Here is a 12,219-nt window from a genome sequence, read left to right on the forward strand (position 1 = left end):
ATGTTTATAATTAATTTTAAACTGTCCATAAGCAGTAAATAAGCATTGATCTGTGCACATTGAAAGGAAATAGAGAGAGACATCAGGGTAAATGTAATACCTCTAACAGAGCTGCAGAAAGATTTCCCTCAATTTATTAATTACATCTGTTACTGTGTCAGCCTCTTAAGGCTGCACTGTGTACTTACTTTGGACTAAAGCACAGTGTAACCAGAATTTTCTGATAAGGTAGCAAGGTTCCTTGGTTGGGAATGCAGGAGATCAAAGATGAAACATCTAGCTCTTCAGTTCTCTTTATGAAGCTTAATTCTTGTAAAGCAGCATCAGTACTCTTCTGAAGATGCGTGCCCTGTAAAACAACAACTAAACGTGAAATAGAGTTTTAAGTCTGTCAGTTTCCCATTTTATGTGGCTCTTTCATACAGCAACAAAAAAGGCTTAAATTGTATGAAAATATGGCACTATCCCCTATCTTTCAATTTATACTGTAAAACCTAGAGAAATTAGCTAACATTTTATTTAAAACAAGATGACAATTTCTTGTTGGTATGAAAATTTTGACAGTCCTGCTTTTGGACAGATCTTTCAGCAACTATACTGACCAAAAGAAGAGAAAGGTAAGAGATGGTAAGAGGTAAGATGTAAATTGAAATCAGAGAAGGAAAAGCAGTCAACAAAACATATTTGCACTGAAATTTCAAAAAGGCATAACATTGTTTCCTTACCATCTCTCCTCCAACAGCATCATCCTCCAGCACTGCCACCCAGTTCATGGGCTCTGGGCTTTTATTGTATAGCACCACTTGTTCAGTATTTGATGTTCCAAAATAGACAGATCCAAAATTGATACATTCTAGTGTATTTCCATGAGGCAAACCCAATAACTCAAGAACTTGTTCAACTACATGAGCTTCAATCCTCAACTTTCTGCTACCACAACCTTGCAATTCAACTCTGTTGGAAAGGGTCAGAGAAGGGAGAAAAAATGAGATGTATTAATTTTAGATGTGTATGAGAATAAGCCATGAATTTCACTGGAACATTAGCATAAAATCTCTGATATATTAAACTAAATCAAAGGCTGATAGTAAACAAAAAAAACTCATACACTGGCATAAAAATAAAGAAATCAGGTACTATTGCAATTTATGTTCTCTGAGGCTGCAATTTCCACTGGCATGTCCTTCCGAAATAATTTTCAAAAGGATGGCCTCTTTCAAAAGATCACGTGGCGTATCTACACACAAAACATATTGTTTTGACAGGAGTTTTGAAAGAATGTGCCTCGCCTTTCAAAATTGCTCTGTCCCCTGCAAAATTGACCCTGTCCCCTGCAAGGCCCCTGTATCCAGGATCCTCCTCCCCTCATCCCCGAGGTGGGTGTGTGATCCAAGCATGGCTTGCCTCCAGGAAGAGAGCCCCAACGGTGGCCTTGCCCACCCAGAACTGATGGCCAACTGAGCAGTAGCTGTCCAGGGTGGCCAGCTTCCACGGGGCAATAGCTACCCTCTTCTGCAGGGGGGAGCGCAGGCTGCATCTGGGTGAAGTGGTGCTGGAGGGCTAGGATGAGCCAGTGACATAGCTCCAGAAATGTCCACTTGGTCATGTGGAAATTCTGGAGCCAGCGGTCATCACCCCAGTCCCCCAGCACCAGCCAGTTCCACCACTCACTGATGGTGGGATAGCCCCATAGGTGCCAGATCACCTGAGAGATGGGGCATGGGAGTTGTCCTGTAGGGGGCAGCCCGCAGGAAGACAGCTATGAAGGTGGCTCCCTGGATCCACTGGAGGACGGCCACAAACATCATATTCAACAGGCTAGCCAGGGCCTTGAGGTGCTCTCTATTGGGGAAGTGCTGGGGATCCATATGGGTCTCCTCAATGGCTCCGCTGAGTGCTTGAGATGTGCTGTACCTTGGGAAAGCTCGGCAGCATTCACTGTGTGTAGGACAGGGGTGCTTGGGAGGGGCCCTTTAGGGAGCAGCAGGCTGCAGCCCCTAGAAGGTCTTGTCCACCATGCAAACCCCTCCACAGCATTTCCTGGCACTTTCTTTCAAAGGAGCACCCTGGGATGTGTGGAAGCTCCCTTTCAAAAGTGTGGGCCAAACTTTCAAAAGAGCAGATAGCATCTTTGATCCACTTTTTGTGTGTAGATGCACAATTTCGAAAGGCAATGTTTTGAACGGTGGTTTTCAAAGGTTCACCTTTCGAATTCAGACTGTAATGTACATGTAGCCAGTACCTCTTAGAGTTGCAAAGCATTTCTTAAAAATACATCCTCTGTAAATATTCCACTCAAAGAGAAATGACAATGTTCCCCCCATCACATCAACCAACAGAGAGACAGGAACCAACAGTGCAATATATACACACCCTTGGTCAGAAGAATCCTGAGCTCAAGAGACATGCATCAACTACCTGGCAACATTGTTCTGAAAGTTCCATATTGTGACCAGGTACACAATTCCAGTAGCATTGTTCTGTGGGGCTAATATCATCAGCAAAACTATTTAATGAAGCAAAGTTCTGGACAACTGGGGACAGCAACTGACGTCTGGGAACTTAACACCTTCATGTCACATTGTGGGTCCAGTCATTCAATATTTGGGTAAGTATAGGTATACTGAGGATATACCTACATATGTGTCTCAGAGAACTAGAAGTGACCTCAAGAGGTCATCAACTCCAGTCCCCTGCCCTTATGGCAGGACCAAGCACCCCCCGACAGATTTTTTTTTTTAAAAACCATTTGCCCCAGACACCTAGCTGGCCTCCTCAAGGACTGAACTCACAAAAGAGAAGTTACTCACCGTAGTAACGATGGTTCTTCAAGATGTGTCCCCGTGGGTGCTCCACGATAGGTGTCGGGCTCGCCCCGGCGCTGCAGGTCGGATCTTTCCAGCAGTTTCTGCTGGACTGCGCATGCGCCAGCGCGCGCTGCTCCCTTGTGCGCTTCCAGCCATGTGCGCAATCCGGTCCCCGCCAGTTCCTTGACCAACCGCCTCAGATGCTCCTGAAAAATACTAAACAGAGATCCGAAGCAGGGAGGATGGGCGGGTGGTGGAGCACCCATGGGGACACATCTCGAAGAACCATCGTTACTACGGTCAGTAACTTCTCTTTCTTCCTCGAGTGTCCCCGTGGGTGCTCCACGATAGGTGACTACCCAGCAGTAACCCAAGATAGGAGGTGGGTAATCAGTTTATGTGCAGCTTGTCCCCGAGAGGACCACTGTCGAGAGATGGGAAACCTCTTGGAATACCCTGTGAAGGGCATAATGCTTGGCAAAGGTGTCATAGGATGACCAGGTCGCCACTCTGCAAATGTCTTTTAGCGCAATGCCCTTTGAAAAAGGCTGTTGATGCCACCACCGCCTTAGTGGAGTGAGCCCTAGGCGGGGCCAGTAAAGGAGTCTTTCTAAGTTCATAGCACATTTTTATGCAGGATACGATGTGCTTCGAGATTCTCTGCGAAGAGAGACCTTCTCCTTTTGATTTGGGAGCAAGAGAGACTAGGAGTCTATCCATTTTCCGGAAGGACTTAGTCTTGTCTATATAGAAAGCCAGCGCCCTCCTCACGTCCAGGAGGTGTAGGCGCGCCTCTTTGTTGGAGTTATGAGGCTTTGGATAAAACGAGGGTAAAACTATAGGTTCGTTAATATGAAACTCTGAAGAAACTTTGGGAACAAAGGCTGGATGCAGCCGTAAGGTTACCGCCTCCTTGGAAAAATACTGTGCAGGGTGGCGTTGCCATAACTGCCGCAAGCTCGCTCACCCTGCGAGCTGACGTGATTGCAAGAAGGAAGGTCGTCTTTATCGTAAGGAGACGGAGGGAAACCGTGGCTAAGGGTTCAAACAGTGGTCCCGTTAGCGCAGTAAGCACCAGGTCCAAGCTCCACGAAGGTGGAAGCGGTTTCCGAGGGGGGTATAGGTTTACCAGCCCTTTGAGGAACCTGGTAACCATGGGATGGGCAAACACCGTGTGCCCTTCCTCTTCATGTCTGAAAGCCAATATAGCGGCAAGGTGGACCTTCAACGAGGATAGGGAGAGTCCGCCTCTCTTGAGGTCCAGTAAATACTCTAGTATTACAGGTATAGGCGCAGCAAAGGGGGCTAATTGCTTGGTAGAACACCATGCAGTGAATCGAGTCCATTTTTGCTTATAGGTCTTCCTGGTGGAAGTCCTCCTGCTACTTTCTAGGACTTGTTGCACTCCCTCCGTACACGTGCTCTCTAGGGAGCTGAGCCATGGATTAACCAGGCTTGCAGTTGCAGGCCTCGGGGGTGTGGATGCACTATGGACCCCTGGGCTTGCGTGAGCAGATCCAGCGCCACCGGGAGGGGCATCGGTGGACGGTCCAACATGGCAGGAGTAAGGGGAACCACTGCTGTCGATCCCACGTTGGGACTACTAGGATCATTCAGGCTCTCTCTCTCCTGGCTCTCTGCAAGACTTTGTGGATAAGCACTGTGGGAGGAAATGTGTAGAGCAGGGGGCCCCTCCACGAGATCGCAAATGCATCCCCCAGGGACCCCCGTCCCAGTCCTGCCCTGGAGCAGTATTGTGGGCACTTCTTGTTGTGTTGAGTGGCAAACAAGTCTATCTGGGGAAATCCCCATGTGTGAAAAATCGGTCGTAGCAGATCGGAACGGATCTGCCACTCGTGTGTGAGTGCGAAGCACCTGCTCAGCTGGTCTGCCTTCACATTGTGAGCACCTGGTAAATACGAGGCTTTCAAGGTTATATTGTTGGCGATGCACCAGTTCCACAATCGGACTGCTTCCGCACATAAGGCACGGGACCGAGCTCCTCCTTGCCGATTTATATAAAACATGGTGGCAGTATTGTCTGTACTGATCCCGACTACTTTGCCTTGTATATGGTCTCGAAAGTGTTTGCAGGCGTTGAACACTGCTCTGAGCTCCAGTATATTTATGTGCAGTGACTGTTCCGTGGAGGACCACAGTCCTTGCGTCACCTTTTCACCCATGTGTGCTCCCCACCCTATGTGGGAGGCGTCGGTAGCGAGAAAAACAGATATTTGTGGTTGGTGAAAGGGCACCCCTGTTAGCATGTTCTTGGGGTGTACCCACCATTGCAGGGATCTGCGCACCTCTGTCATGGGCGACACCACCCTGTAGACGGTGTGTGCTGCCGGTTTGTATACGCTCGCCAGCCAGTGCTGCATGCTGCGCATATGCAATCGGGCGTTCTGTACCACAAATGTTGCTGCTGCCATGTGGCCCAGCAGCTGTAAGCATGTCAGAACAGGCACCGTAGGGCTGAAGGTGATGACTTGCACGAGGGAACCAATGGCGTGAAAGCGGGCATCTGGTGGATAAACCCTTGCTGTGATGGAATTTATACGTGCCCCTATGAACTCTATGTCCTGTGCGGGGTCTATCTTTGATTTTGCCAGATTGATGACCAGGCCCAGCGAAGAGAACGTGTCTGCTGTGACGCTTATCATGCGAAGTACCTCCTCCTTCGAGGCCCCTTTCAGTAGGCAGTCGTCCAGATATGGGAATATAAACACCCCCTGTCTGTGCAGGTAGGCTGACATCACTGCCAAGGTCTTGGTGAAGACTCTGGGGGCCGAGGGGAGGCCGAACGGCAGAACGTTGTACTGAAAATGTTCTTTGCCTACCTTAACCCAGAGAAAACGCCTGTGAGCCGGGTGAATAGTTATGTGGAAATACGCGTCTTGTAAGTCAAGGGCTGCGAACCAATCTCCATCGTCCAGTGCCGTAAGTATAGAGGCGACTGTGATCATCCGAAAGCGTTGCTTGCGCAAGTACCGGTTGAGGCCTCCAAGATCTAGGATGGGCCTCCAGCCTCCTGTCTTTTTCTCTGTGAGGAAGTACCTTGAGTAGAACCCTTTCCCTTGGAGTTGCTCCGGCACTCTTTCCACTGCCCCTATAAGCATAAGATGGTCTACCTCCTGCTTGAGTCTCGCTTCGTGGGAGGCGTCCTTCAGATGGGGTCTGGGTGGAGGTCGTGGTGGTGGGAGCGACTGGAAGGGAATCACGTAACCCGTGGCTATGATCTCCAGTACCCATTTGTCTTTGGTGATCTTTTGCCACTGGTCATAGAATGGTCGGAGGCGATGGTGGAATAGTAGCTTCGGATGACATTGCGCGATGGTAGTGATAGTGCAGCCCTCAATCTGTGTGTCAAACTTGTGGCCTTTGGCCCTGCCCGGAGGACGCACGGCTCTGTTGAGAACGTCGCCTGGGAGTTCTCTACTGTTGGTGCTGCTGATGTCGCCCTTGCTCGTAGCCCCTGTGGTACTGGGGACGCTGTGGTTGATACTGGTATCGTCTTTGTTGGGGGTAATACTTTTTCTTTCTGTATGGAGGGGTGTAAATCCCCAAGGTCCTGAGAGTAGTTCTTGAGTCTTTACTGGAATGAAGGACCGAGTTGGTTGATTCAGCAAACAGCTTCCGCATGTCAAAGGGGAGATCAACGATCTTCGCCTGCAGATCCCTCAGGATACCCAATGTCTGGAGCCAGGACTCCCTGCGCATGACCACTGCCATAGCTGTTGAACGTGCTGCCGTATCCGCTACATCTAGGGCGATCTGAACTCCTGTCCTCGAGGCTGTGTAGCCTTCCTGCACGATGGCCTTGAGCACCAGCTTCTTGTCCTCTGGAAGCGAGTCCATGAGGGAAGTCAGCCTGGAGTAGTTGTCGAAATTATGGTTCGCTAGATGCACTGCGTAATTCGCCATTCTCAACAGTAGGGTAGAGGAGAAGTAGACCTTTCTGCCGAACAACTCTAGTTTCTTGGCATCTTTGTCCATTCCCCCTGTCTTGTACTGAGAAGTTTTCGACCTCTGTTGAGACGATTCCACCACCAGAGAATTTGGTTGCAGGTGGCTGAACAGGAACTCCATGCCCTTCGCGGGGACGAAGTACTTCTTATCCGCTCTCTTGTTTATAGGCGGAGTGGACGCAGGGGTCTGCCATATTGTGGTGGCGGACTCCATGATTGCTTCATCAAGCGGAATAGCTATTCTGGAAGAGGCCGGAGGTCTCAGGTTTTTAAGGAGCTTATGGTGTTTCTCCTGCACCTCTGCTGTTTGGATGCCTTGCGTGAAGGCCACCCTTTTAAACAGCTCTTCGAACTGTTTGAGATCGTCCGGAGGATGGACGTCCCCTGGGGCCGTGGCCTCGTCAGGAGAAGATAGTGAGGAACCGCTAGGGTAAGCCTCTCTGGACCCCTCTGGGTCCTGCTGACGGTGATACATCCTCTCGCTAGATACTTGCGAGGGAAAATCTTGGGGTTCCAGAATCAACTCCCCCTGAGATATCTGCGTTTCCGTCCCCGTCCGCGATTGCCCTCGGGGATATTGAACCGTCTGGGGGGGATCTGTCCCTGGGAGTATGCCTATGGTGTCTAGGCCCCCGTGATAGGGGCAACCATGGCAACACGGGCACTGTTCCGGAGATGGAGACCTGGACCACTCTGGAGGCGCATACCCCCTGCGTCTGGGGGAGCGAGATCGTCTGGGTGATTGAGATAATGGAGAGACTGATTTGTGGCAGTACTCCAGGGGTTCAAAGCCCAGGAAGGGCGATGGTGGTCCGAGCCATGGTGATGCTGGCTGTAGGAACGGGGATGGGGGCTCAGGGTATACTGGAGGTGACCCCTGCCGCCTTGTTGGAGTCCGCAGCATAAGTAGAGGGCTTAGAGCGAGTAGCCCTGCAGCCCTGTCTGGAGAAGGGCTGCGGTGCCGGGTTTTCTGTGCTGCCTTTCCCCTCCCCTGTGGGGCTGGCTCCGCCCCTTTCCGCATCAGGGATCTCGGCCCCGCTGTCTGCGCCGTGCTCCGCACGCTCCGCTGCGGTGCCGCGCGGGTGGTCTGCCCCGGTGCCTGCAGGCCGCATGCCTGCGAGCTCTGTGCCGCCGGCTCCCTGGGGGTCGGTGCCGTCAGCTGTGGTGCCGCCAGTTCCACTGCTTGCCTGGCCACCGCCCTGCCCGCAGTGCGGGGCGGCTGTTTGATTATCGGAGGCTCAGCCTCTGCCACGTGCGTCTCCGCGCCGCCACCGCTCAGCTGTGACTGCGGCTGGGGGCTATGCACGCCACCTGTCCCGCTCGCTGTGGCTGCCGGCAGGGATTGGGTTGGTGAAAGCTTCTTCCGTTTATGCGCTGATGGGGTTAGGGAAGCAGCTTTCCTTTTATGGGCCCCTGCGGGTCCCTCCTGCTGAGGCCGCTCCGGTGCGTCTGGCTGGAGGGCTTTGTCAAAGAGCAGAATTTTCAGCCGCATCTCTCTGTCCTTCCTTGCTCTGGCTGTGAGCTTTGCGCAGAAGGAGCATTTCTGGGTGACATGAGATTCCCCGAGGCACCTAATGCACTGACTGTGCCCATCGGAGGCCGGCATCACTTCGCGACATGACTCACACTTTTTGAATCCTGAAGAGGACATTGTGGTGAGTCTTTGAGTTGTTAATAGGGTACTTAGCACCTTCTCTGTGCCTGTTCCCCTCTCGGACTCAGCCTGCCGCAGCAGGAGGCCTAATGGCCTTACGTCCCCGGGCCTCCGCTGCTCCGCTTGCTACTTAGGCTGTAAAACTTTACTTTTTACTCTCTTTTCTTTTTTTTTTTTTTTTTTTTTTTGAAAACAATAACAAGCTAACTTAAGCTAAAAGACTGAAAAAGAAACTCTAAACACTTTAAAAACATTAAATACGCTAACTCTGGCCGTAGCCTGAGCAGATTCCGTCTGCAGCCAATGGCGGTTAAAGAGGAACTGGCGGGGACCGGATCGCGCACGTGGCTGGAAGCACGCAAGGGAGCGGCGCGGGCCGGCGCATGCGCGGTCCGACAGAAACTGCTGGAAAGATCCAACCTGTGGTGCCGGGGCGAGCCCGACACCTATCGTGGAGCACCCACAGGGACACTCAAGGAAGAACCTATGTTTACAAAGCCAATGCTCAAACCACTGGTATTTTTGAAACAAATCGAGGGCATTTAAAATAATCTGAAATGAGCAGACTTTACACTATCGTATTCTGCACTTACTTTGCCACTTCCCTAATGACTCTTGGTACATCTGCACAGATATCCACTTTAATCAACTGTAATGTTTTGGGTTCCACCACTCCACTGGTAGGTGCTATGTTAACAGGAACACTTCTGTTATAGTCTATTTTAAATGCACCTAAGATGAATATAATATTAGATGTTACAAATGCCATTTAAATGGAAGATTAGCTAGCACTCAAGCTAAAGAGTACAGTTTCATAAATACTACTTAAAATAACTTATAAAACTGTATTGTAATACATACATTGTAAAAATATAACATTTAAAATGTGCGTTTTTCTGACTTTCCTCAAATATCAAATGCCCATATACAATGACTTTGTGCAAAGTTATTGTTGTAATAGAAAAGGTAATGCAAATCAAAACCAAACTGACTGTATCATACAGTAGTTGCTAGTAACACTGTGTATTGTCAGGCATATTTGAAACAGCTCCTTTATTTAAGTAGTAACATAATTAAGATCTTAACCAAAGAGAAAAGTCTACTGTCTCCTTCCATGCAATAGACATCTGTATAGCTATGCAATGTACTACTGAGTAAAAATTAAGTACATCTGTACAACACATTTTTAAAAATTAACACACAAATTGAACAACAGAATAAATAAATGCATGTATTCCACATATTACCTGCTGACAACCAAGAGGTATCAATAAGTTATTGAAACTGTTCTTATGAAGCCCACATACTATAGTTACTACAGGAGCTTCCATGTCAAATGGCCTACATAAAAAAAAAACAAACTTAGTCCTTCTATGGCCGTGTCTACACTAGCCCAAAACTTCGAAATGGCCATTTCAAAGTTTACTAATGAAGCGCTGAAATATATATTCAGTGCCTCATTAGAATACTGGCAGCCGCGGCACTTCGAAATTGACATGGCTCGCTGCCACGTGGCTTGTCCAGACAGGGCTCCTTTTCGAAAGGACCATGGCAAGTTCGAAATTCCTTTATTCCTATCTGCTGTTAGGAATAAGGAGATTTCAAAGTTGCTGGGGTCCTTTTGAAAATGAGCCCCATCTGGACAAGCCACACGGTGGCGAGCCATGTCAATTTCGAAGTGCTGCAGCTGCCCGGAATTCTAATGAGGTGCTGAATATGTATTTCAGCACTTCATTTGTAAACTTAAAAATGGCGCCATTTTGAAGTTTTGGGCTAGTGCAGATGTAGCCTATGACGACAGGGAACTGGATTAAATGACCTCTTGAGATCCTGTCCTGTCCTACTATTCTGGGAGTTTTAACAAGTGCAGAACCAAAATAATGCTTGAATACTCAAGTTTTATGTAGATACCAGCATGTTGTCAGGACATTATGTAAACGACTCTCTCAGCCAGGCCGTTTCTACACAGGCCACTTCCTTTGGAAGTGGCATACTAATACACGGAGCGAAACATGCTAATGAGGTGTGGATGCAAATTCCCTGCACCTCATTAGTATAATGTCACATGATTTGGAGTCCGGAAGACCATTCTTCCAGACTCCAAAACACCGTGTAGAAGCATGGCCTCGGGGGGGCTTCCAGAAGGAAGTCCTTCTTCCAGAGGCCCCTTCTTCCCAAAAATTTTTGGGAAGAAGAGGCCTCCAGAAGAAGCACGTCCTCTCAGGAGCCTCTCCAGGGGCTGTGCTTCTACATGGCATTTTGGAGTCCAGAAGAATAGTCTTCCAGACTCCAAATCACATGATGTTATGCTAATGAGGCACAGGGAATTTGCATCTGTGCATCATTAGCATCTTTTGCTCTGTGTATTAGCATGCCACTTCCAAAGGAAGTGGCCTGTGTAGAAACAGCCCCAGAGACTAGGATGCACCCCCTACTCCACTAGCATTACTGCAATGTAGGAATACTGTCACTCAACCTTATCCACAAGGATTATCAGGTCCACTGCACCCACATAATCATGAATTTAGTGGCCCATTTCTTTTCTGCCCACAATATTGTCCTTTGCACAAAGTCACCTCCATATTCCCAATCTGCATCAGCAGTCCATCCTGCAACACAGGGCTTAAATGGTGAAAAAATGCTATAAAATGGTGGTTCTACATCAGCCTCAACTTCATTTAGTGTGAACTGTACGCAAGTAGAGAATAGATAAAGGACCATTCCAAACTCAGTGAAGAAGTCAAAAAAAAAAATGTGAATTCTGCATCAAGTCAAAATGACTGGTGAAACCACCTGCTGATATTAAACATTCCACTTAAAATGTTAACAGGAAAGTAAGACACTCGTATCAATCAATATTTCCTCCCCTAAAGAGCATTTCTCCAAGTTGTAGTAAGAAGTATAAAGGAAAGGCTATTTATCCCTAACAGCATGTTCCCCCCGCCAAAAAACTAAGACATAAAAGTATGGACATAACTTAAATATATAAATATAGGCTATGTCTACACTAGCACACTATGTCAAGGTAGCCTATTTCAACGTAAGAACATCGAAATAGGCTACTTCGACGCGTATCATCTACACGTCCTCCAGGGCTGGTGCCGTCGACGTTCAACGTCAAAGTAGCGATGAAGAACGTTGAAAGGAGCTGCCCTGGAAGGAAATGCAGAGTGTCCACACACACACACACACACACACACACACACACACAAGTGCTCCCCGTCAAAATAAGAGGCCAGCAAAGCCCCAAGCCGCTCCCTTAAAGGACCCCTCCCAGAGACACTTGGCCTGCACAGCATGAGATCCACAGAACCAACAACCGGTTGCAGACCCTGTGAACGCAGCATGGACCTCCAGCAGCAGCAGCAGCAGCAGCAACTGCCACCGCCAGAAGCCCTGAGCTAAGGGCTGCTGCACGTGGTGACCATAGAGCCCCACAGGGGCGGACAGAGCGTCTCTCAACCCCTCAGCTGATGGCCGCCATGGAGGACCCCACTATTTCAAAGTAGCGGGATGCGGATCATCTACACATGCCCTACTTCGATACTGAACGTCGAAGTAGGGCACTATTCCCATCTTCGGATGGGAATAGCGATTTCGATGTCGAGCCACCTAACGTCAATTTCAATATCAAAATAGCACACGGCACGTGTAGACGCGACGCGTGCTATTTGACGTTGTGCCGGCTACTTCGAAGTAGCCAGCTAGTGTAGACACACCCATATTGAAATAAAGTCTGCATTTTAAAACATTTTCCCTAGAACAGAATTCTCTGGGGGAAGAAAGGTGA

At 48.9% G+C, this 12,219-nt stretch overlaps 1 protein-coding gene across 1 annotated transcript in view; it reads right to left on the bottom strand.

Annotated features, from left to right (window-relative positions):
* The window catches only part of CFAP47 (cilia and flagella associated protein 47), a 324,141-nt gene that overhangs the window by 277,066 nt on the left and 34,856 nt on the right, over nucleotides 1-12,219 (bottom strand). The window contains exons 4-6 of the mRNA XM_074988334.1: nucleotides 9,023-9,161; nucleotides 726-954; nucleotides 189-349 (exon numbers count right to left, since the gene is read on the bottom strand). Of these exons, the coding sequence (XP_074844435.1) occupies nucleotides 189-349; nucleotides 726-954; nucleotides 9,023-9,161 (529 nt within the window). The remainder of the gene's footprint in view (nucleotides 1-188; nucleotides 350-725; nucleotides 955-9,022; nucleotides 9,162-12,219) is intronic.

This window comes from Carettochelys insculpta, chromosome 1, assembly GCF_033958435.1.
Source record: "Carettochelys insculpta isolate YL-2023 chromosome 1, ASM3395843v1, whole genome shotgun sequence".
Taxonomy (NCBI): Eukaryota; Metazoa; Chordata; order Testudines; family Carettochelyidae; genus Carettochelys; species Carettochelys insculpta.